Below are 25,510 nucleotides of genomic sequence, written 5' to 3' on the forward strand. Positions count from 1 at the left end.
TTAATGACAGAGCTGCAGAACAAATATGGTGTAACCTACAGAAACCAATGCAAAACCGCGTGTTAGCCCTATAGGAAAGCCGCTAATAACACGGTTGCTGTAGTTTCCATTGTATTTCTGCTAGCTACATCATGTTATTAAATAAGCTTTTCATTGCACTTTTCATTGCACCGGTTATGTTTACTAATGAACACCGAAAGTGAAGTTCACGTATTTGCTTCACCACTGTTAACTGAGCACTCTTCAGGACCTGTTGTATATTTCTCGCCACCGTCTTGTTTGTGAGGCCGCATCACCATGTGTATAAGCTGCTTGCACAATGTACCACAATGGTATGGACTGTGCACTGAACACGCTGCATTCTTGCACCATGCACCCTGCTATACTGCGTTCACTGGCTGGATGAATACAAGCTTTGCAAATGATTTCTACTAACTGCATGCTGATAATGTAATGCATGTTTAATAGATCACTGCTGCTTTATTGTATTTCTTCTTAAAATACTGCCATCCCTTGTTTGCCTGAGTCTGATGGTTTGGAGAACTTGGACAGTATGTGTAAAGAAAGTCCTACAGATATCATGGAGATTGCCTGATCACAGCCAGTGGCTAGACTCTATCGTAGGTCCCAGTAAGGCACATACAGAGACAGCAATCCTACAGTTATTGCTATAAGGTATCTTGTATTGGTGTACACAGAACCAACCACTGCATCCCTGCTAATGCCATCGATGTACACCCGAAACATTGCTCAGTCTCTGGTACATTGTAGCAAATCAAGTTACCACTGAGTGCACTGAAGATTCTCTATGGCCGCCTGAGAATGTTTCATTTATTGATACTTCTTAGATCACTGACATTTTCTCAGGATTCTCTTAGTATCCATGAAGCGATGTATCACAGCTAGATAGGTTCATGAGAAGTGAAGTTGGACAGTCTTGTTTTACACAATGGGGGAGATTTATCACTTTAGCATACGGGGTAATAGAGTGGCGCACATTGTTGCAAGGCCCCTTCTTGTGCAGAGTGTGCGATACAACGTATTTCACACCTCATTTGCTACATTGTGCAAATGGGGGGAATTGGGTAACCCAGGGTGCGTGTGCCTCAGCCCAATATATTCATTATAACATGCCACTTGTTTGTCATGAGTTAGAATGGATATCTATGCCAGATCCTAACTGGTATAGATTTCCATTCTGACATTGGCACGAGCGTCCGGAGCCTCTTCCTAAATCGCCCATTTCCTGCGCCTGTTAGGATATATTATATTGTGTCCTATCTATATTATATTGTGTCCTATCTATATTATATTGTATCCTATCTATATTATATTGTATCCTATCTAGCTCTATTTACAGCAATGACACTCCTGAATAAACCACATCATGTCCTGAGATGTTTCAGGAAATCTCACATGATTCCACCAATTCTGTGAAAATTTTGGCAAACAAGTGTTACTCTGTTACACTGAACTGTGTTTGAGTAGATGACAGTGTTTTAGTATATATTATTATTTTTACTTTCTATCCCACCTACTAATATTCTCTACATGCATGCTATCACTTTGCTAGGTTTGTAAATCACATGCATCCATTATGTAGTGATTATTATTAGAATGAGGGTGTAAGATTTAGTTGTAAAAGGAAAGAAGACGCATTAGAAGACGTAGAAGTGTAGTAGATTAGAGAGTCTTATATAGAAGGGGGTGGGGGGAAAGAATAGAAAAGAAATGACACAAATGGTTACCATAATGATGGCCCTTGGTATTAGATCATCAGTTATCTAGTATACATGATACAAGTATCCCGATGTCACCTGGGACATTAGAGGTTTAATACACACTTTTGTTTTAAGTACATTGTTCTGATCCATTATAGAATCAGAACAATGGACAGAATAACAGATGTAGACAGAGCACCTTCCATTTCCACCAGTCATCATTCATTCTAATGTTAACAGAGTTCCTCATGAAAGACATTTATGGCATAGCCCCAATATATGCAATAAATGTCTGATGCACCTATGGGACCCGCACCTAGATCTAAAATGAGCCCCCTCAGCTATGTATGCGACCACAACCTTGCTGAGGAGACTTTCACCTGTGGTCAGGCTGTTTGGAAACAGCATAGATCCAAGCTACGCTGTTTCCATAACCCCATGAAAGTGAATGGGAGTTATAGAAACAATATAGAACAATGAGCTACATTGTTTCTGTAACGCCCATTCACTTCTGTAGGAGTCATGGAAATAATATAGCTCAAAGCTACGATGTTTCCATATACCCCAGTCATAGCTGAAAGTCTCTTCAGTGAGGTCACTGCTGGATAAGTACCAGGGCAAAGAGGGCGCATTTTAGAGATAGATGCAGGTCTCGCCCCTAGCACCTGCACCGATCAGACATTTAGGGCATATCCTGTGGAAATGCTATAAATGTCTTTCATGTGAAAATACCTTTAACATTAGAATGAATGAAGAGAGATGCAAATGGCGGATGAGCAATCTGCATCCGAGTTCGTTATCTACTGTGTATAATACACGGGATACATTTGGATACATTGTGAGTCCCTGTGTTGATGGGGTTGGTAAGTAGGTAACAACATACAAAGCAGATGAAGAATTTTCAGTTTAATGTATGTTAAGATTCTAAACACATTGATCTATTAAATAGAACAATTTCTCAGAAACCTCCGCCTATTGCAGTGTGCACAGGGATGGCGTTATCTCTTGTATTTTATGCAGATTGTGCCTTTATAATTTCCCATTCTTTTATTAACTATTTAGACTTTTTCTAACCTGTGTGTGCTTCGTGTTTTTTTTTTTTATCTTAACCTAACTTCTTCCTGACTACATTATTTGCAACTCCTTTCTGCTTGATGCCTCCTGATGACCCTAAACCTGCTGCTGACTTGTGACCCAGGTCCACAAGGTACTGTGGTAGCTCCTCCAGTCCTAGCTCATCCTGTATATGTTCTCTAATAACCTAGGAGATCATTGCCGTATCTCAGCCAGCGAATAAGCTGCTAGGGTGCACTAATGCTGTTTTCTTGCAAACCATAAAATCTTGGGCGAAGTTACGTGTTATACTGCTTTCTTGCAGTAGGATGGCGCCCATACAAGAATGTTTGTTGCATGAACCTAATGATTTTGGTGGGACAAGCTGACTATCTAATGCATATGGGGGTGTTCTGAGTCTCCCCTGGGATATGAAGGGTCAATCGCATTGGATTAGAGCTTGTCCAATCATACGTTCTCAAGGGAGATGGGTGGAGGGCGCGAGGTCACCATCAGAGCTGTCTCTTATTCCCCTCTCCCTACTGAGAACACATGCATGCTCAGCTGAGCACACTCGGCCTATCAAAAGTGCATGGCCACCTTAGTTTAAAGGGGTTATGTCATTAAAGACAGGGAATGGAGTGCCAGAGATTGCAAGCACACTGGCGGCCAGACTACTCGGACCCCCAGCGATGTGACACTACTTGGGAATAGAGATGAAGTTTCTTTAATGATGCAACCCCTTTAAGTGAGTCGATCTTAGCAGATGTGATAATAACTGACTAGTTTTACAGGCCTTTGGTCTCCTATCTTGGCTTGAGTGAGTTTATGACATTGGGGGTAAGAGAATGGAGAATTGCATTTGCCGAGGATTTTTATTATATTGGGCTGGAAGAACATACATTTAAAGCCACTTTGCCACTACATGCTCTATCTGGACAGTGCTCAATCCTTTGCACATTTTTCAGTTTCCCACTGGGTAACATGGATAGTACCGGCTACCTGGTATATTTTTTGGTATCTTTTTGAAATTCCATTTGAGCCAAGTTGATACCAAAAGTTCACATCACCAGTTCCATGTGACATTGCTAGGTTGGCCAGCTACATTAATGGGGTACAGTGAAAAAGAAGTACCCGGTACCGAAAGTGAGTAGAGATGAGAACAGTCAAGATGGCACCATGCAGTCGAAAAAGTGGCAGCAAGTAACATGATTAAGTTGCACTGATCGACGTGTAACACAGTTCTTTTATAGAAATATTACGTTGCAATAATTGATGACTGTTCTTTGCCATTTCTAACTTACTTTCCTGTAAAACAGGGTCATCGGGAATACCTGGTGACAAGGGTGATCCTGGCCCTCCAGGATTTGACATTCCTGGCCCACAAGGAGATCGTGGTAATCCTGGTTTTCCTGGAGAACGTGGATTTCCAGGTCCTCCAGGGCCACCTGGGTTCCCAGGGCGTGATGGCGTTCCAGGCAGTAAAGGTAGGTCTATTGCATTCATTTGGAAAGTGATAATGTTTCAGATTGATAACATGGGGCATTTGCTGTCAACCTCATGGGGTTCTTTGGCTTCCTCTGGATCAACCTTGTAGGGTTATAGGTTGAACTTGATGCATGTGTGTGTTCATCCAACCTCATCTACTATGTTACATTATCTTTCCTAAGCTATCTATGCCTGACTTCAATCATTGTCCCCATCCTCAATTATTATTATTTTCTATTGTTTTTAGGTGCAAAAGGAGACATGGGTATTATGGGACCTCCTGGGCCGGGTGGACCTCCTGGCAATCCTGGCGGTCCTGGTTTTCCTGGCGCCAAAGGTAATCTAGACTTCAATGTATAAATGACAACTTCATGCCAATCCGACCGATGTTAGTATATACTGATCAGCTGTAACATTATAGTGAAGTAAATACATTGAGTATCTTGTGTCAATGGCACCTGTCAATGAGTAGGATATATTATTTAGCGAGAGAGTCAGGTCTTGCGCAGGTGTAATAAGCAAATCTGAGCAAATTTGTAATAGCACACGACTTGGTCAGCAAATCTCAAAAACAGCAGGTCTTATGTGGGGTTTCCAGTATGCAGTGGTTAGTACCTACCAAAGTGGTCCAAGGAAGGACATCTAGTGAACCATTGACAGGGTTATGGGCATCCAAGGCTCCATAATGGGAACTCAATCCATAGAGGCTCCATGCGGCAACTTACAGGACTTCTAGTATATGTTACACTTACTACCTTTACACGTCTTGTGGACTTCATGCCTTAAAGGGGTACCCAGAATTCTGACATTGTTGGCACACCTTAGTCCATAGGACAGCGCTGCAGCACTTACACTTACTGATACAGTTTGCACAGTAATATATAAACATTACCAAGAGCCGCGCTGTCTCCGTACAGGTGATCGGTAGGGTCGGACCCCCATAGACTTAATATTCTATCTATTGGCTTCCTTTGAGTAGACTAGGACATGGCTTTTAAATCCTTCTGTTTTGTGTTGCTATAGGTCTTGATGGATTTCCTGGTCAGCCTGGTCTTAATGGTAATCCTGGACCTAAGGGTGACAAGGGAGAACGTGGTATCATGGGTCCACCGGGAAGTGTTATCGGAGGTGGTCTAGGAAGCAAAGGAACCAAAGGAGAACCTGGACTAGATGGTAAGTGAAAGGGAAACGGATTCTCACGTGATCTTTCTTCCTCCTCCTCATTCATTCTGTAACTCATACTAGACTTCTATGTCATAGAGTTTATAAAAGTGAAACATTCTGTTAGAAAAAGTTACATAAAATTTTGTTACAATTTTAATTATTTCTGATCTGACTTGAGGTTCCCCTGGCTTAAATGGGGAGAAAGGCTTCAGTGGGATGCCGGGTTCTCCGGGGTCACCAGGCCCAGCCGGACTTCCAGGATCTCCAGGACTATCAGGTAAGGAGCAATGTGAATATAAAACATCCTCACTACTGTATACAACCTACAGCTGACTAATATGTGTATTTTTAGTCTTCTAAGACCTTATTCTGACATCTACAAGTCCTGGCCATGTGCTGAGCGTATTCTTTGATTTAAGGATAGGTTTTGGCCACGGTTTTTCATGGATCTGAAAAATGGATCAACTTTTTATTTTTAACAAATTGCCATAACCTCTTGGGTCTGTGAAAAACTACCAGTGTGTTGGATGACGTCCATGTGATCTCTGTGCTTTTCACAAACCCATAGACTTCAATGAGTGTGGACTAAAATAGTGAATGTCTCAGTTATTTATCCAATGACCAATGATGGGGTAAAACATGACCTCTACATGTGCCTAATATGTTGTGCAGAACATGGGACACCACTGTCCTGATTTACTGGGGTCTGGATAAGGTCTTGGAGAATATATTCTAGTCTTATGGATCAGATCTTTATCATTTACCAAAAGTTTTGTCACAAGGTCATTTGATACATTGTATTTGCTCTATCCAGGACCCAAAGGAGATGCCGGATTTCCTGGACAGCCCGGGTTACCTGGTCCTCCTGGACTGAAGGGGAATATGGGAGAGATGGGACTTCCAGGTATGTAGAGAATCTGGAAACAAGTTCTTCGACAACATTTTTCGATGTTTATTAGAAAGTATTGTAAGTATTGAGAATGTGGCCCTTCATGTGCACAGAATTATTCCTGAGGCCCCATAAGCTGATATTTTAGAATCTTATTAGTTACAAGAACTTTGGGATTTCTCTTGACAAGGTGTCAAATATCTTGAATAATTGCATTTTAGGGCCAAATATCAGCGCCCACGCCTGATCCACCCAGTTGTTTTCTCTATTATTTGGAAAGTTAATTAGGTTTTTCTCTCGAAGCCCCACCAACATGGATAATATACTATAGGTAACAATGTATTCAGGAGGAAGGTCATGCTTATTTCTGATGACCAGCTGTGTCGAGACCATGGAAAACTAATAAAAAGATTTCTAGAGAGAGATCTGCAAAATGACCACGTGCTTGCCCAATGCGAGTGAGACATTTGAGCCCTGATAGAGAGCCTTATACATCAGATTAGGAAGTTCCATTATAGCGCCTTTAAGGATTAGTTTTATTCCCAGTTTATATTTCTGTAAATCTTGTGGTGTTTTATCCTTATTCTCATAGGACCAAGTGGTGAGAAGGGTACGCCGGGCTCACCTGGGCGCCCTGGATCTCCAGGACCTCCAGGATTTTCTGGATCGAAAGGTGAAAAAGGTGAACCAGGACTTTCAGGCATTGGACAACCAGGCTTACCTGGCCAAAAGGTATGAATTTACCCAAAGTGTGCATTTACCCATGACTACTTGGCAATTTCTAAATTGGCTGAAGGTAAGGTCAAAAGATGGAATAAAATTGGGACAACACGGTGGCTCAGTGGTTAGCACTGCAGCCTTGCAGCGCTGGAGTTCTGGGTTTCAATCCCGCCAGGAACATCTGCAAGGAGTTTGTTTGTTCTCCCCATGTCTTTGTGGATTTCCTCCCATACGCCAAAGACATACTGATAGGGAAGAATGTACATTGTGATCCCTATATATATATATATCCCTATATGTGGCTCACAATCTACATAAAAAGGATGGAATCCTGCAAATCAAATCGTGCAAAAGGAACAAATGTCTTGATGAATATCTAAAATCCACATTCAGAATAGGTGACACCTGTTTCAGCTTTCAGGACTATATGAATCTTCAGCTTGGGCCAACACCTTCACTTTTCATTCCCATTATTAAGCTTCATGATAGGAATACTATATTGAAATTATCTTCCATCACATGATGAGCATGGACTATAATAACGTTTTCCAGATTTTCATATCACTTTGCCGATAAAGAAGCGCACCATGTTACAATATATTGTCCAGCATTATGGACAGGGTACAAAATACTTCTCATGTCTCTGATTGAATCATTGAACATGAATAGTATGTGTGTTCATTTATACAGTACCTCTTATCTTGTCTAGGGAGAACCAGGCCCAGCAGGGTTTCCCGGTACCCCAGGTATCAAAGGTGATGCAGGAAGCCCCGGGCTGCCCGGATTACCAGGAGTTCCAGGCCCTAAAGGAGATTCAGGTTCCCCAGGATTTTCAGGTACAGTAAATATATGAATATCTACACATTTGTAACTCCTTTTCGTACCAACATATGTTGCATTAAAATGAACATCCTATCCTTATTATATGCTAAATTAAAGTGAACCTCCAGTGATCCACCAGCCTCAGCACTGTGTGCGAATAGGAGGAGGGGTGAAGTGGCAAGTGTTATATGAACTAGACATTAATGCATTTCTACTGTATCTGTGACATAGTAAACAATGTAACAACTCCCTTTTATTGGGTTCAGATGAACAAGACATTTAGTACAAATAGATGAGCTTTGAAGGGAAAGGCTCCACAAGTGTGCGGTACATGAGCTTCTCCAAGACCTCTGAAGTCTTAATTTGTCATTGAAAGTACACCTGAAAGAAGAAAGATGTTCATTAAAAATCCCATTATGTTATAGCTGGTATCTCTTGTGGTTTTAGGTGCTCCAGGTATTCCAGGATCGAAAGGATTTGATGGACCTCCAGGAAACCCTGGCGTTCCAGGATCTCCTGGACCAAGGGGTAAGGCAATCATTGGAAAAGCGTGGATGTGATTATAGGTTCATAATTAGAGATGAGCGAACAGTGTTCTATCGAACACATGTTCGATCGGATATCAGGGTGTTCGCCATGTTCGAATCGAATCGAACACCACGTGGTAAAGTGCGCCAAAATTCGATTCCCCTCCCACCTTCCCTGGCGCCTTTTTTGCACCAATAACAGCGCAGGGGAGGTGGGACAGGAACTACGACACTGGGGGCATTGAAAAAAATTGGAAAAAGTCATTGGCTGCCGAAATCAGGTGACCTCCATTTTAGACGAATAGTGTATTTCAAATCCGGGTCATATGAGAATGTGAACTTTGTGACTATGAGACAGGGATAGCTGTACAGGCAGGGATAGCTAGGGATAACCTTTATTTAGGGGGGAATGTTATTAAAAATAACTTTTTGGGGCTCTATCGGGTGTGTAATTGTGATTTTTGTGAGATAAACTTTTTCCCATAGGGATGCATTGGCCAGCGCTGATTGGCCGAATTCCGTACTCTGGCCAATCAGTGCTGGCCAATGCATTCTATTAGCTTGATGAAGCAGAGTGTGCACAAGGGTTCAAGCGCACCCTCGGCTCTGATGTAGCAGAGCCGAGGCTGCACAAGGGTTCAAGCGCACCCTCGGCTCTGATGTAGGAGAGCCGAGGGTGCACTTGAACCCTTGTGCACCCTCAGCTCTGCTACATCAGAGCCGAGGGTGCGCTTGAACCCTTGTGCACACTCTGCTTCATCAAGCTAATAGAATGCATTGGCCAGCGCTGATTGGCCAATGTATTCTATTAGCCTGATGAAGTAGAGCTGAATGTGTGTGCTAAGCACACACATTCAGCTCTACTTCATCGGGCTAATAGAATGCATTGGCCAGCGCTGATTGGCCAGAGTACGGAACTCGACCAATCAGCGCTGGCTCTGCTGGAGGAGGCGGAGTCTAAGATCGCTCCACACCAGTCTCCATTCAGGTCCGACCTTAGACTCCGCCTCCTCCGGCAGAGCCAGCGCTGATTGGCCGAAGGCTGGCCAATGCATTCCTATGCGAATGCAGAGACTTAGCAGTGCTGAGTCAGTTTTGCTCAACTACACATCTGATGCACACTCGGCACTGCTACATCAGATGTAGCAATCTGATGTAGCAGAGCCGAGGGTGCACTAGAACCCCTGTGCAAACTCAGTTCACGCTAATAGAATGCATTGGCCAGCGCTGATTGGCCAATGCATTCTATTAGCCCGATGAAGTAGAGCTGAATGTGTGTGCTAAGCACACACATTCAGCACTGCTTCATCACGCCAATACAATGCATTAGCCAGTGCTGATTGGCCAGAGTACGGAATTCGGCCAATCAGCGCTGGCTCTGCTGGAGGAGGCGGAGTCTAAGGTCGGACCTGAATGGAGACTGGTGTGGAGCGATCTTAGACTCCGCCTCCTCCAGCAGAGCCAGCGCTGATTGGTCGAGTTCCGTACTCTGGCCAATCAGCGCTGGCCAATGCATTCTATTAGCCCGATGAAGTAGAGCTGAATGTGTGTGCTTAGCACACACATTCAGCTCTACTTCATCAGGCTAATAGAATACATTGGCCAATCAGCGCTGGCCAATGCATTCTATTAGCTTGATGAAGCAGAGTGTGCACAAGGGTTCAAGCGCACCCTCGGCTCTGATGTAGCAGAGCCGAGGCTGCACAAGGGTTCAAGTGCACCCTCGGCTCTCCTACATCAGAGCCGAGGGTGCGCTTGAACCCTTGTGCAGCCTCGGCTCTGCTACATCAGAGCCGAGGGTGCGCTTGAACCCTTGTGCACACTCTGCTTCATCAAGCTAATAGAATGCATTGGCCAGCACTGATTGGCCAGAGTACGGAATTCGGCCAATCAGCGCTGGCCAATGCATTCTATTAGCCCGATGAAGTAGAGCTGAATGTGTGTGCTAAGCACACACATTCAGCACTGCTTCATCACGCCAATACAATGCATTAGCCAGTGCTGATTGGCCAGAGTACGGAATTCGGCCAATCAGCGCTGGCTCTGCTGGAGGAGGCGGAGTCTAAGATCGCTCCACACCAGTCTCCATTCAGGTCCGACCTTAGACTCCGCCTCCTCCAGCAGAGCCAGCGCTGATTGGCCGAATTCCGTACTCTGGCCAATCAGCACTGGCTAATGCATTGTATTGGCTTGATGAAGCAGTGCTGAATGTGTGTGCTTAGCACACACATTCAGCTCTACTTCATCGGGCTAATAGAATGCATTGGCCAATCAGCGCTGGCCAATGCATTCTATTAGCGTGAACTGAGTTTGCACAGGGGTTCTAGTGCACCCTTGGCTCTGCTACATCAGATTGCTACATCTGATGTAGCAGTGCCGAGTGTGCATCAGATGTGTAGTTGAGCAAAACTGACTCAGCACTGCTAAGTCTGCATTCGCATAGGAATGCATTGGCCAGCCTTCGGCCAATCAGCGCTGGCTCTGCCGGAGGAGGCGGAGTCTAAGGTCGGACCTGAATGGAGACTGGTGTGGAGCTATCTTAGACTCCGCCTCCTCCAGCAGAGCCAGCGCTGATTGGCCGAATTCCGTACTCTGGCCAATCAGCACTGGCTAATGCATTGTATTGGCTTGATGAAGCAGTGCTGAATGTGTGTGCTTAGCACACACATTCAGCTCTACTTCATCGGGCTAATAGAATGCATTGGCCAATCAGCGCTGGCCAATGCATTCTATTAGCGTGAACTGAGTTTGCACAGGGGTTCTAGTGCACCCTCGGCTCTGCTACATCAGATTGCTACATCTGATGTAGCAGTGCCGAGTGTGCATCAGATGTGTAGTTGAGCAAAACTGACTCAGCACTGCTAAGTCTGCATTCGCATAGGAATGCATTGGCCAGCCTTCGGCCAATCAGCGCTGGCTCTGCCGGAGGAGGCGGAGTCTAAGGTCGGACCTGAATGGAGACTGGTGTGGAGCTATCTTAGACTCCGCCTCCTCCAGCAGAGCCAGCGCTGATTGGTCGAGTTCCGTACTCTGGCCAATCAGCACTGGCCAATGCATTTCTATGGGGAAAAGTTAGCTTGCGAAAATCGCAAACTGACAGGGATTTCCATGAAATAAAGTGACTTTTATGCCCCCAGACATGCTTCCCCTGCTGTCCCAGTGTCATTCCAGGGTGTTGGTATCATTTCCTGGGGTGTCATAGTGGACTTGGTGACCCTCCAGACACGAATTTGGGTTTCCCCCTTAACGAGTTTATGTTCCCCATAGACTATAATGGGGTTCGAAACCCATTCGAACACTCGAACAGTGAGCGGCTGTTCGAATCGAATTTCGAACCTCGAACATTTTAGTGTTCGCTCATCTCTATTCATAATATCTCACTGTACGAGAAGACAAGGAAACCAATGAAAGGATTTGTTGTATGAACGATTTCCCTTTGGATATTTAATATGCAATAAACCCAATCATACCGAGAGCCTGGAAAGAGCATTCCTGACACATAGCGGCAGATTACAGAGAAAAATCACCGAAAAAATCCTGGCATTGCAAATGACCTTTCCTGAATATTGATACATTGTGCTATGACTTATAGTTATCATGTGTATATTTTCCATCATTTGGCCACTTTATTTATCATGTGACATTGTGGAATGTAATAGTAACTAATATTATTAGTAAGTAATACAGTAATAATCTGCTTAATTTGTTGCCATGGAAAGTATTCACCCTCACAGCTTATTACCGGAGTCCCCAGTAACAAAATATATTCCCCATCTACAGGATAGGGGGTCAAGCCCTTGAAGGCAGTAAGCGCATGGATTTCTAGTGATCCGTGGTTTGCATACGTGATGGAACTCATGAAAAACTTCTTAGAATTTCAGGGCTCACGTAAATCAATGAAACAAGTCCTAGATAAAATGGGAGAGATTTGTAGGACACTTTGTCTTTAGGACCTTGTTGATAAATCTGCCCTATTGTACGGTTATTAACACAATGATTTATGTCTTGTAGGAGACGGCGGCCGCCCAGGGCCTCCAGGACCTGCAGGTGAAAAGGGTCAACCAGGTCAAGATGGAATTCCTGGTCCTGCTGGCCAAAAAGGAGAACCAGGTGTGTGAAGGTCCCTTGTGCTCATATCTTTTAATATCGCTGGATCCTTACCTTTTTTAAACCTATGTCTCTCTTTCAGGACTACCAGGCTTTGGGACACCAGGAACGCCCGGAATTCCTGGGACTCCAGGTATGGATTTGATTTTTCTCAGCCTAACTCATATTAAATTTCTCAACATTTTGCTATTTCACCTGTGGACCAATAAAACTGGGAGGGGGATTGGATTTCTTTAGCCTTTGCACATTTTTGGCTTTGTCCCCAGATTACTGGTATCTGATTGGTGAGAGTCTGACTGCTGGGGCACCCACCAGAAGAACAAGGGTCTTGTGCCCCCTTTTGAATGAAACAGGGGTCAAGCCACATCAGCCAAACTCTACGGGGCTGCCAAATATATCCCAGGCAGTGCCACAGACTTGGAACAGAGTGGCTGCCTGCATGCTTATGGTTCAGTCTTGGGACACCATCTTTAAACCTATATTTTGTAAGTAACGTTTCCATTATATTTCTTATATAATCATTCTGCTTTGTGTTTGTAGGTGCAAAGGGTGAACCAGGATTTTCTGGTCCCCCCGGATCTCCTGGATTCCCTGGCGCTAAAGGAGACAGTGGTTATTCTGGGCGTCCCGGTAGCCCAGGACCACCAGGACAACCAGGTCTCCCTGGACAAGCCTCACCAGGCCCTAAAGGAAATCCTGGACCAGCAGGACCTCCTGGACGTCCAGGTAAGAAAAACCTATACTCTGATATCCTTGTGGGTAATTATTTTGCTACCAGCTATTTAGCTTCAGAAATGTTATTATGTATCAAAACAAAATCTAAAAACCTTTCAATAGTTATCCAGAATATTCTCCTATATCAGTATTATTCACATAGTAGTGAAACTAAGCACAAAGATGTACTGGCAAAGAACCATACAGTATTATAGGATATAATAAGAGTAATCTGTATCGAAATTTGCATTGGAACTGAATGAGATTAAATGGACTGGGATCTTTGTTCCCCTCGCTGAAAGCTAATGGCTGGTAGCAAAAAGACCGAGCACCTATTTCAGCATGACGTCACTGAAATAAGCTAGCGAGCACAAATAGCCTTGGCACAACCTACGGTAACTCAATTTATCGTCACCAAGTCAATGAACATAGTGAGCACGTGTGAAAAACAAATCATTGCCTTCTACACTGTGAAATTAAATCCATGGGGGCACAGAAGCATGAACAAATTTTGGAGCCTTGCGTCTGCGATTCTCATTCCTGCACTCCATTGACTTCATCTCATTGCATTAGACGGCGGGATCCACTGAACATCCGTTCTCTCACCTTGTGTTCCATTTTTGTGTGCGGCATCTGCATATATTTGTTACCTCCTTTGTACAAGGAAAACATGACTGACTATATCTGTGTGTATATAGGAATGCTATCACTACTGGATATACATTGGAAAAATGTACGATCATTGGGGTCTGACTGCTAGGACCCCAAATCAGAGTCAATGTTGGATGTTTTGGGTTCATAGGTGCGAATAGAGCTGTAGGACATATACATCACCCCCTCTCTATATACAGGGCTCCATCCGATCTCAAGGGTCCCGTTCTTCCTATTCGTGTGGGTCTCATTGATCAGGCACCCAGTGATCATGTGAATAGATGATACTTGTATGTGATGGGAAACCCCTTTAAGTATCTCTATACAATAGCTACACTACTCTGGTATCAAGAATTCTCCCCTTTATAATGCAAAACAGCATAATATTCGCCATACAGACACTGAAACATGAGGGGTTACTGGGCGCAGGAGCTCCGAGGCGTCACGTGAAAATGCAGCCCTGTTTTCTAATGGGCTATCATAGCATCTAACACATAATCCATTTAATAAGATAAGATAATCCTTTAATAGTCCCACCAGTCCTCTCAGATGTATCCATAGAACTAAAGCACAATGTAGCAGAGCTGTGAATTGTATCCCAGTATATGATAATTATACATAGTATATAAATTCATTGATTTCTTCTCCGCGGCGGTGCAGTCAGTTTGGAAATGACATCTTGTACTTATTTCTTGTATGAGCAAGCAGACCATTAGCAGCGTGCGTGCTAAATGAGAAAAGTCTAGCACATCCCTGCTCAGTCATGCTCTCCTTGTAAGCCTCGTATTTATTGCATGTATTGTGGGGAAAGAACTATATTGTCTTGTTTATTTGTGCATGTGCTAATGTGGATAAAGCAAGCTATTATCAGCGTTCACAAATGTCAGCAATTCGGCCCTTTGTCCCACAGGCCAATAGGCCACGGTGCTAAAATGCTGCACGTGCGACACTTCGGTGTCAAGTCCGACATCAATTAGGAAAAACAGCCACCTGCATAGACATTGTGTGAACAGCAAAAACCTGACCCCATAGAACATATTGCAGGAGGCCGCTGGTGGTTTGCAGTGCAGTAACCGTCTCCTCTCCAGCTCGGCAGCATCGTCTGTCACATCGCTGATAATAATTTGTTTCCACTGGTACGTTTGGGACTTGCTGAAATAAAATGAATGTAACCGGAATGTAGGATTTATTGTTGCTGAATATTCTAACAATCTTCGTGTTTCCCCCTCGTTCATCTAATGATCCATATGGAATTGGATATTTCAATTGTGATCTCTCTTCCAGGCCCTGAAGGTCAGCCCTTAAAGCTCAGATTATTGCATGTAAAGTGACAATGTTAAATCACTGGCTATTTTCAGGTCTGTGCTCCGTGGTCTGCCCAGTCATTGATCTAGCTCTTATACTTACATCTCCGAAACTTCCTTACAAGCAGAAGCCATTGCTGCTATTTATCAGTATCACCGTGTCATTGTACGTGCTGAGCCAGGACTTATGACTTTAAGATTTTATTCCTGAAGCCTCTGATGGTAATGACAATGGGATACTTATAGGGGGGCTGCTAATGAAGAAGTTCCCTTGTTAGTAGATAGTTGCATTACCCATGAAATCCTTTCTTGCACCTCATTCACATCAGCATTTGGATTCCACCCGGGGGGGTAAGCATGGCGACCCCCTGAATGGAATACCAAACGCGAGTGCAAGCGCTGTGCAGTAAAAGCACACGGACCCCATAGACTATAATGGGGTCCGTGTGCTTACCGGCAGATGTCAGCAGGTATCGTGCAGACAGGAAAGTGGTTCCCAATCTACTATCCTGTCCACCTGATTTGTGCATGCAGCAGTGTGGCCAGCACACGGACCCCATTATTGTCTATGGGATCTGTGTGCTTTTACAGCACACCGCTTGCAATTGCGTTTGTATTCTGATCGGGGGGTTCCCATGCAGACTCTCCCCGGACGGAATACAAAAGCAGATGTGAACCAACCCTTGGAATTGTGCATGAATAAATTGACAACTGGGAATTACCTGTCCTTTTTTCAATAGATCAGACTCCTAGGGACTAAAGAAAATAGTAACAGCCAGTTGTCAATTTATTCATTTGTTTCCAGGAGTAGTAATAGAGGGATGCTATAGGAGACTGTCAGTGGAACAATGCTACAGGATTGTTACTTTATAGTGAATAGTATTATTTAGTGGACGAGAGTCCCCCTGTCTGATCACTTATATTTCCAAAGTCATTTTGGGCCATTGCAACCCGTCATGTCCCCTGGGATCAGCGCTGCAGCTGTGCCTGTGTCTGATCTTCTGTTTTGTCATGAGACAAGCTAAGCTGCGGGATGGCTTGGTTGTATTTTGACAGAGTGATGCAGCGTGGCACAGAGACTGTAAGAGTTTTTATTCTTGCCATCTACTTCTGACAAGTGACTGAGAAGGAACTGTATGTTCTTGTGGAATTATAGGTCACCCTGGAAATATCACATTTGCACAGAGAAATGGGTATCATGCCACTGCCATTCCCTGTTCAGAGATGTCTGGGCTTCTCTAATTGCTATAATTAGGTTGTGCAAATTACCTAGTTAATGCAGTTATAAGGCACAGTCTCACCTCCTAGAGTACGGTACGTGATATACTCAGCCATGGAAGATAGCAGCCCTATACTGAGTGGGGATCCAGAAAAATATCCACGTACACAAAGATATCAGGGTATCAGTAAGCTGCAGCAATGCCAAATACATTACATGCATTACATTATATTAGGAACAATCCAGGGTTGCTCACATAGTTACTTAATTACACTTTTGCATTTGGGAACTGAACTTTAGGGGTTCTCTAGAATATGCAAATGCATCTGAAATGACGGATTATAGTCCTAGCAAGGTGGTGTATACATGTAACTAGCCCACATAGTCTGATCTATGGATAGGCACATGGATATCCTACTATAAAGCCTAATGTCTGTAGAGCAGGCGAGTAGACGAAAAAATATCCACACAGTCTGTAGTCAGAGCCATAGTTTCTGAAATTTAAAGGGAACCTGTCACAAGGAACATGTAGTCTGATTTATGGGTAGTATGCTTTAAAGCAGGAGGAGGTGAGCAGATGGATAGGTTTGTTTGGAAAGTTGGGTTTTATGGGCCCAAATGGAGTTTTGACCTATTCACAGGATCGGGACGGGGACGGGGCTGCAGTACTTGAATAGGAGCAGCCTGCATGTAGTTACCATCCAGCTTCTGGAGCCTGAAGGGGTCAGACCCATACACATCTGATGATCTATCCTTGCAATAGGTCATCAGTTTGCAAATTCCCTTTAGGCCAGACAAGCCCTTTAATCCAGGCTTAGGAGTCCAGTGGACTTTCATACATGGTGACTGTCAGAGATAGCCGGCCACCAACTCCTGGACTCCTAAGCCCAGAATAAGCCAAGATCTCGGCACGTACAATTACCCCATTCTAAACCTTGGTAGGACAATGACTTGGCATACTATGACAGTGTCAGCCATCGTCACATGTTACTATGTAGAGTCACACAGCTTCAATACATTAGTGTTCATGGTTAAAGGGATTCTACCATTAAAATCACATTTTTTCTCGATCACATGTAGGAATAGCTTTAAGAAAGTCTATTCTTCTCCTACCTTTAGATGTCTTCTCCGCGCCGCCGTTCCGTAGAAATCCGGATTTCCGTCTGTATGCAAATGAGTTCTCTCGCAGCACTGGGGGCAGTCCTCAGCACTCAAACAGCACTGGGGGCGGTCCCCAATGCTGCAAGAGAACTCTCCATCTTCTTTTGGAATGACCTCTTCAGACGTCTTCTTCCGGAGCTGGGTTCAAACTTCTAGGCCTCGGGTCTCGGGCAGTGCCAACTGCGCATGCCCACAGGCCACAAGAAAATGGCCGCTTACTTACTGTGTAAGCGGCCATTTTTCTTGTGGCTTGCGGGCATGCACAGTCTGCTCTGCCCGAGGCCTTGAAGTTTGAAGCCAGCTCCGGAAGAAGACGCTCAGAGAGGCCGTTCCTGAAGAAGATGGAGGCGGCACTGGAGAGTTCTCTCGCAGCATTGGGGACGCCCCCAGTGCTGTTTGAGTGCTGAGGACCGCCCCAGTGCTTCGAGAGAACTCATTTGCAAACAGATGAAAACCGGAATTTCTCCCGAATGGCGGCGCGGAGAAGACATCCAAAGGTAGGAGACGAATAGCCTTTTTTAAGGCTATTCCTACATGTGAACGTCAAAAAATGTGATTTTAATGGTAGAATCCCTTTAAGTATCATGGCTGATGTTGTTCGGCAGGAGCTGATTTGTCGAAAGTTGTTTTGTACCCCCATTGGGTTAATTCCTGATGACTTTTCTATAGACTCCTCTATAAAGTGTTAGATTGGTCATCATGAATAAGTGATAGCCTTTACAATACTAATGAGCCCTATAGTCGAGCGCTGTGTAATCTGTCTATATGATCACCTGCATTATTGATGAAGCTTTTTAGGATTCGGTGCCATACAGAAGAAGCATTTCCATATACTTGTGAAATTAAGAACATAAATAATTGACACGTTGCATGTGGTTTGTTGTTACACTGAAGTATGGGGCGAAGTCTCCTAATGCCTATAACGGTTCATCCTCTAAATTAGCAGAGCAAACAAGTCTACTCAAATAACGCGAATCCGAAAAATTAAGGGAAATTTCACATCTGATCGTGAATACAAAAATGAAAATGTTAAACATCTTTATGGATGTAAATTGTGTCATATCTATGGTCAGTGGAAACCAAAACCACCAACCAGTTGAGGGCTGGATTGCAAAATCACCCCAATGTTTGTGATTTTTAATGTTTAAGTGATGTGTATAGACTCCGGGGAGATGGTTGATGGTGTCCTGGACTAGTTCCCGCCATTGAGTGTCTCAATTACCCGAGGCAATACCTGGTGTCTGTCATTTACCCCAATGCAGGTGAACTCGATTCACATTCGCTTCTGTTTCCAAACTGGATACTTTGTTACCCTTATGTATATTCTTGGGGTTCTACTGTGATGCGGAAATGTTCCCTTAATTTTTTTACGCTATACATGGTACTTAGGGACAATATTGTAAGCTATAGCAAATACATATTAAGGTAACATCTCCCTTCATACCCTATGCTAGTATAGTAACCACATCATGAGGTCTGCCTTAAAGGGGTTGCCCAGCCCCAAATCTAATTTTCATAGTGATGACCAATCCTCAGCCTCAGGTTATCAGTATGTGATCTGTAGGGGTAAAATAAAGTAGGGTTTGCCTTGGGAACAAGCCGAGGAGGAATCAGACATCTGGTTCTGCTGATATTACTGATCATAAGCCACAATGCACATTTACAGACTATATCTATATAGACATGAGCTGGGTTCTGTAGCTCACCATATTGGATGACTCCGCTGTCCTATAAAAGGCCATCTGTGTTGTGAATTACAGCACACCAGGGCTTGTCTATTTTATATCATGTATATGTGTGCAAATTGAAAATTCAGTTTTGGCCACGAACTGGACCCTCTTTCCTAATCCAAAGCTCAAGTGTAATCCGCCTGGCATGTAGTTGGGCTACTTATGGGCATACACATGAACAGAGCTTAAAGTGAACCTATCTGCTTGTTGGGGCCACTAAACCTCCAGAATATACATCCTGATAATCTGAGGCTTGATTCACATCTGCGTTTGGTAGTCCGTTCGGGGAGTGCACATGGAGACCCACCGTACGGACACCAAACACATTTGTAAGCGGTGTGCATTGAAAGCACATGGACCACATAGACTATAATGGGGTCCGTGTTCTTGCCATGTGCTGCCCGCATCAATCATGTGAACTGTCCGCATGTTCCCTGCAAAGATCTGGTGGCATCACATGGACCCCATTATAGTCTATGGGGTCCATGTGCTTTCAGTGCATACCGCTTGCAAACGCAACCAGTATTCCCTTTGGGGGGTCTCCATGCGGAATACCAACGCAGATGTGAACGAGGCCTTATAGCTAGGTCAACTTGGGACCGGACCCCTTTAAGCTGGGCTTAAAGATGCCTTTGGCAGGGAACAAAAAGATGAAACCCTTCAGTCTCTAACCTGGCTGTCTGCCACTGTGAAGAGTCTGGGGCCTCCATACATTATCTGGTTGGCCGACCCCGCCAGTAGCTGACTTTAGGTATCCTGGTTAGAGAAGATTTGGGGGTTTTGCCCATTCTCCAGCCTCATCTGACGTTACAGATACTACACATTTCTTAGATTCTGAGAATATCTAGAGACCTTGTTTGCTCTGCTCCCTCTTGGTTCTGTTCCTTGGCTGTATTTAGATGTATACAGAGTTAATTTACTGTGAAATGATGTGAAATCCCACAATTTTTATTACTATTATTTGTAAACCTCTTATTATCCCAGAGTGTAAGCTGGCATTGAGCTGAGATGTAGAATACTACATGATGATACTCTATGGCAGAAGTACAAGCCCCGTCACTTCATTCTACACATCCAGTTTGCTGCTGGCTAAGAACAATGGGCTGCGCTGCTTAGAAAGATGTGAAGTGACGAGGTCGAGCTACTTGTGCTGTAGAGGTCACCTAGGTAGATTATATGTCAGCCATCTTTGGGTCACTAGTTAAGTGTATCATTAAACCTGCTTCAATTGTATTGTGAGCAAACACATAATGTATTATAAGCAATTCACTGACACAATGCTTATTGGACTGACCTTATTAATGTATTACTGATAGAGCCGGCACAATGCAAAGTCTCCATTATTCATGTCATGTCGCAGCGAGTACATGGTGACATTGGTCCTAGCTGTCGCTGCTGCCAGCGTCTCCGTTATTTGCAGATAAAGTAGATAACTTTGAGAAAGGAATAAGAAGTTGATACTTTGCTGCTTCTTCTTTGAGGATCAGTCCTTTATATTTCAGTGAAAGTAAAGACGGGTTTATAATAGAAATGAAAAATGAACCAACCAGTATTAGAGGGAGGGGGATTCTACTTCTAGCCCTCCTGCTGGAACCCCGCTACTTTGGCCCCACCGGCAACCGCTCTGGTTTTGGACCCAGTGCTATTGGACCCAGTGCTATTGGACCCAGTGCTATTGGACCCAGTGCTATTGGACCCACAGCTATTGGACCCAGAGCCATTGGACCCAGAGCCATTGGACCCAGAGCCATTGGACCCAGTGCTATTGGACCCACAGCTATTGGACCCAGTGCTATTGGACCCAGTGCTATTGGACCCAGTGCTATTGGACCCAGAGCTATTGGACCCAGAGCTATTGGACCCAGAGCTATTGGACCCAGAGCTATTGGACCCAGAGCTATTGGACCCAGAGCCATTGGACCCAGAGCCATTGGACCCAGAGCCATTGGACCCAGAGCCATTGGACCCAGAGCCATTGGACCCAGAGCCATTGGACCCAGAGCTATTGGACCCAGAGCTATTGGACCCAGAGCTATTGGACCCAGAGCTATTGGACCCAGAGCTATTGGACCCAGAGCTATTGGACCCAGAGCTATTGGACCCAGAGCTATTGGACCCAGAGCTATTGGACCCAGAGCTATTGGACCCACAGCTATTGGACCCAGAGCTATTGGACCCAGAGCTATTGGACCCAGAGCTATTGGACCCAGAGCTATTGGACCCACAGCTATTGGACCCACAGCTATTGGACCCACAGCTATTGGACCCAGAGCTATTGGACCCAGAGCTATTAGTAGCAGCCCTGCGCCCTCCGCTGCCACCTCCAGGGTGCACTGTTGCCGCTGCTGAAGAAGGTTTGGATACTGTACGCAACGTCCTGGTGTTCTCCAGTGTAGCGCCACCTAGAGGAGGCAGCAGAGGGCGGTCAGGACAAGGTGATTAAAAGGTATCAGCAGCTGCTTATTGCAATAACACAATAAGTCGTTGCCGATGCGTGTCGCCCAAAATGTCTTGGCGTGTCACCTGTGTCATGTGTGTCATAGATTCACCATCATTGGCCTAATGTAACAAATCTCCTAACCTGCACTCTAGTTCCAGCACACTAGTTAACACAGCGTGACATTACTAAGCGTCTCCTCATTCTACATCTTCCATTCTACCAGCTGTAAATCCTATTACAATATGTATGCCGGGTTTTGTTTTCCGCCCCCGGGGTCTCCTAATTCATTTTCCCATGAAAGAAGTTTTTTTTTTCTACCTCTGAAATGAATTCCTAATACACGCCGGTGTCAGTGAATGGCTTATATCCGAAATCAGACGTCAATGCCTATCCCGTTACCACGTCCAATGTGTTTACTGTTATTGCAACAACCTTATATTTGCTGACTCCTGATATGAGAACAATGTTGTGTATTGTGCATGAAATCCTCCTGTTGTGCAGATCTTTTTGGTGATGACGTTTCTTTGTACTTTGTATTAACCGGTGATTTTGTTTTGTGTTGTGTGACCTTTCTAACATCGAACACTGGGCATTGGTGATCCTCTCCCAGGTCCTCCAGGTTAGATCTTACCATGCGCCATCTTCTTTCATTGCATGTTTTTTGTATTTATGAGATGTAGCGATAAATGCCTTTTGCTCTCCACGGATGTGTTGTAACCATAGTCATTACATTTTATAATGTGAACCTCTCACTATAGCTTCACAGGGAACAGCCAGACCTCGAGTTGTTGTGAAGTGAACACGTTCCTTTCCTCCAGTTCTTCCAGCGGTCTTGGTCACACTGACTTAAGTTAACTTTTTGTCTGACAGAAATGATACGTCTCCTGCCTTGTATTCCACATAAGTGATATAATTTACTCCTCCGAGCTGCTAAAAGCTTATTCCACAGAGTCTGAATTGCAGGATAAGAAATTCACGTGTTTAGAAGATAACTAAGGACACGGACTGGGAAAGACGCAGCGAGAGAGCGCAATATCAGATTTTCAATTACAAATCATTTTGGTGTATAATTAGGATATAATAGATAGATCCTCTTAAAGGGACGGACTACTGGGATGTCCGTTTGGTTACAATAAAACGATCACGGAGTTCCCCAATGCTGGGGCCTAATGGCAAGTGTTTGAATCCCCTATAGCGCCACCATGGGGGACATTTAGTATTACACATTGCTAATTTATAGCCCAGACTAATAGTGACCAATGTTCAGGACAGTACGGCCTATAATCAATGCAGCCAAACAGTGGAGGAAAGATCATGGCAGAGATTGTCTCATTCCAACCCCCCATTCGGTTTGCATTGGCCTCTCATTGATCGCCCTCCTGCGGGCGACATCTGGCTATCTAATACAGCCTTAAGTGGCCACATATAATATACATATAGCTATCTGTGCAAAAGTAACGACACATAGTTCTGTTATACAATAGACGTAACAAATGTATCCATATTAAGATGTAAATAAGGTGACACAATGTATCTGGTTAGAATATTAATTGTATTATTTCTATTTCATTCTTCTCAATCTACATTGTAACAAATAAGTCGTTTTGGATTCCGGAACACGAACCGGACCAGAGCGTCGTCGCTTTGTGTTTCAGTTTCTTCCACCTACTACATCGCCTACCTGTTCACTTCATAACAATCTTATCTGGTGTTTATTTTACCAAGTAATCCAATGCTAAAATATATCCTGTGTCCTCGGGGGTGACGGGGTGACGTACAGCTTCATTATCTATGGATGGTTGAATGTGTTAAAGCCATTTGTACCTATGTTTATACTGTTCAATAGAGTTGTATAATAGGAGTCGTCCGCATTGTGTGGCTCTCACTGGTGAATGGTAATGTATGCTGTACACAATGTGACCAATCAACATACCTTGTGGAGTTGTTAATAAAATGATAGGGAAAGAGAAGAAAAAAAACTTCTGTTCATAAAACATGCAGCGAGCAGTAACACTTTCTAGGTCGCGCTGACTTCCATTACAATGGCTTCATTGTTCAGGGATTCAGTTTGATGTAGGAAACTCTTCTGTATAGACCTGAAACTGAGCAGAGCAATAGTCTGCACTATCTGAATAGATCTTCAGCATTCATTCCAGCAGAGCGTCCTTACTGTAGGCTCGCAGCGGTGCAGGCTTTGGAGTAGTAACAAGTGGTGAGCTCACAAAGTGCGTGGGTACCGCTATATCCTTATCCTAGAAATGCAGGGACCTATGGCCCCTGAAATGACCCAAGTCCCAACAAGTGATAGTGGGCCATGCTACTGCCACCAATGGTTGCAATTCACGCTAATCTTGTACCTGAACATATTTTCCCCTATGCCTACTAACCAGCAACTTAGAGAGGACCTTTCACCATCTCCACCAATTTAAGCGCTTAGCCTGTTTCATAGACCTCACTCTATTGATTCCAGAACAGTTGGGATTATTTCTCTAGCCCCCACCGTTCCTGAGAAATCAGTGCAATTAGTTTTGATGCCTGATAGGCTACTTTGACTCAGTGATGTCAAGTGGGCGGTGTCAGGCAGGAGCAGGAAAAGTCTCCGCCCACTTGACATTATAATGTTTAAGTATCCTATCAGGCAGCAAAATGCCCAGCACTGATTGCTCAGTAACCACGAGCCTGGAGAAAAAAAATCCAATTTTGTTGTAATGAGTGTAGAGGAGCCATTAACATATGCTAAGATCTGGAATTGGTGGAGGAGGCGAGAGGTCAATCCTACAAGTGTGTAAGTAGGTAAAGTCTATTGTTTGCATTGGTTGTGGCAGAGACCTTGTTGCCCCACAGCCCTATGTAAAGGTGGCGGCTGTTCTTACTGCCGTTTTTGGAGGAGCCCCTTACCAGGTTGAAATGGGTTTCCCAGAAATCAGTCTGAGAAAGGCCATTATAGTATATCAGGATTATGTAAAGGAGTTTCTGAGTCGGCTGAGAATCAGGGAGCTCTGGATGAACTCCATTCAGTTCTATCGGGCTGCAGGAGACCGCAGAGCAATAGTGTGCATGTGTATGGCGGACCCCACTTGGATCGGACGATTATCTCCTTGTGGACTTCTCGCCTCTTGGGACTTTGCCTTTTCAGTAAATCCTTTTAATACCTTCTTCTGAAGCATCTTCGCCCCGTGTTGTCTCATTCCAATAGGAGTAACAGAGGAACGGCACATAAGATGCCCCAGAATTTCATGAGGATTTACTAAAACATCAATGTCAGGAGAGGTGACAATGACCATAGGCTATGAGATAATGCAATACAACGACACAAGGTATTGTAGTCTCCTGTATGGACGTGTTCACATTGCAGGCCGTCTTGTAAGTTGGATAATGCGATTTCTGATCTCGTTCTGTCTTCCTAACTATTATTTCTGGTAATATAAAGGTCCACCAGGCACAGAAGGTCCTCGCGGTCCCCCCGGCAATGGAGGTTTTAAAGGTGACAAAGGTAACCCAGGTATCCCCGGACAGGCTGGATTCCCGGGACCAAAAGGAGACCCCGGAGCGCCAGGAATACCGGTACGTAGTACGGAGTGCAGACATTACTATGGAGCTCACATATCTCATGGCCGATGCATTAAATTAGATCAATGACGTAAAAATGGCGACCACTTTATTGAATGTGCGAAGACGGAAAATGTGACTCAAATTATCACAGGGCAATTTTCTATTCATCATTGCATTCACTTTCATGGAGTCACCAGTATAGCCAGCACTCAAGTCCTTGTGCAACACCAGTTTACTGTGCAGAATGA

The 25,510-nt window shown here is 44.3% G+C and overlaps 1 protein-coding gene across 1 annotated transcript in view; it reads left to right on the forward strand.

Moving 5' to 3' along the window:
• The window catches only part of COL4A5 (collagen type IV alpha 5 chain), an 89,220-nt gene that overhangs the window by 53,530 nt on the left and 10,180 nt on the right, over nucleotides 1-25,510 (forward strand). Inside the window, exons 31-42 of the mRNA XM_075259479.1 lie at nucleotides 4,094-4,261; nucleotides 4,510-4,599; nucleotides 5,286-5,435; nucleotides 5,605-5,703; nucleotides 6,241-6,330; nucleotides 6,908-7,047; nucleotides 7,745-7,871; nucleotides 8,305-8,385; nucleotides 12,396-12,494; nucleotides 12,574-12,624; nucleotides 13,032-13,217; nucleotides 25,141-25,274. Of these exons, the coding sequence (XP_075115580.1) occupies nucleotides 4,094-4,261; nucleotides 4,510-4,599; nucleotides 5,286-5,435; nucleotides 5,605-5,703; nucleotides 6,241-6,330; nucleotides 6,908-7,047; nucleotides 7,745-7,871; nucleotides 8,305-8,385; nucleotides 12,396-12,494; nucleotides 12,574-12,624; nucleotides 13,032-13,217; nucleotides 25,141-25,274 (1,415 nt within the window). The remainder of the gene's footprint in view (nucleotides 1-4,093; nucleotides 4,262-4,509; nucleotides 4,600-5,285; nucleotides 5,436-5,604; nucleotides 5,704-6,240; nucleotides 6,331-6,907; nucleotides 7,048-7,744; nucleotides 7,872-8,304; nucleotides 8,386-12,395; nucleotides 12,495-12,573; nucleotides 12,625-13,031; nucleotides 13,218-25,140; nucleotides 25,275-25,510) is intronic.

Source organism: Leptodactylus fuscus, chromosome 11 (genome assembly GCF_031893055.1).
Source record: "Leptodactylus fuscus isolate aLepFus1 chromosome 11, aLepFus1.hap2, whole genome shotgun sequence".
In the NCBI taxonomy this organism is placed as follows: Eukaryota; Metazoa; Chordata; class Amphibia; order Anura; family Leptodactylidae; genus Leptodactylus; species Leptodactylus fuscus.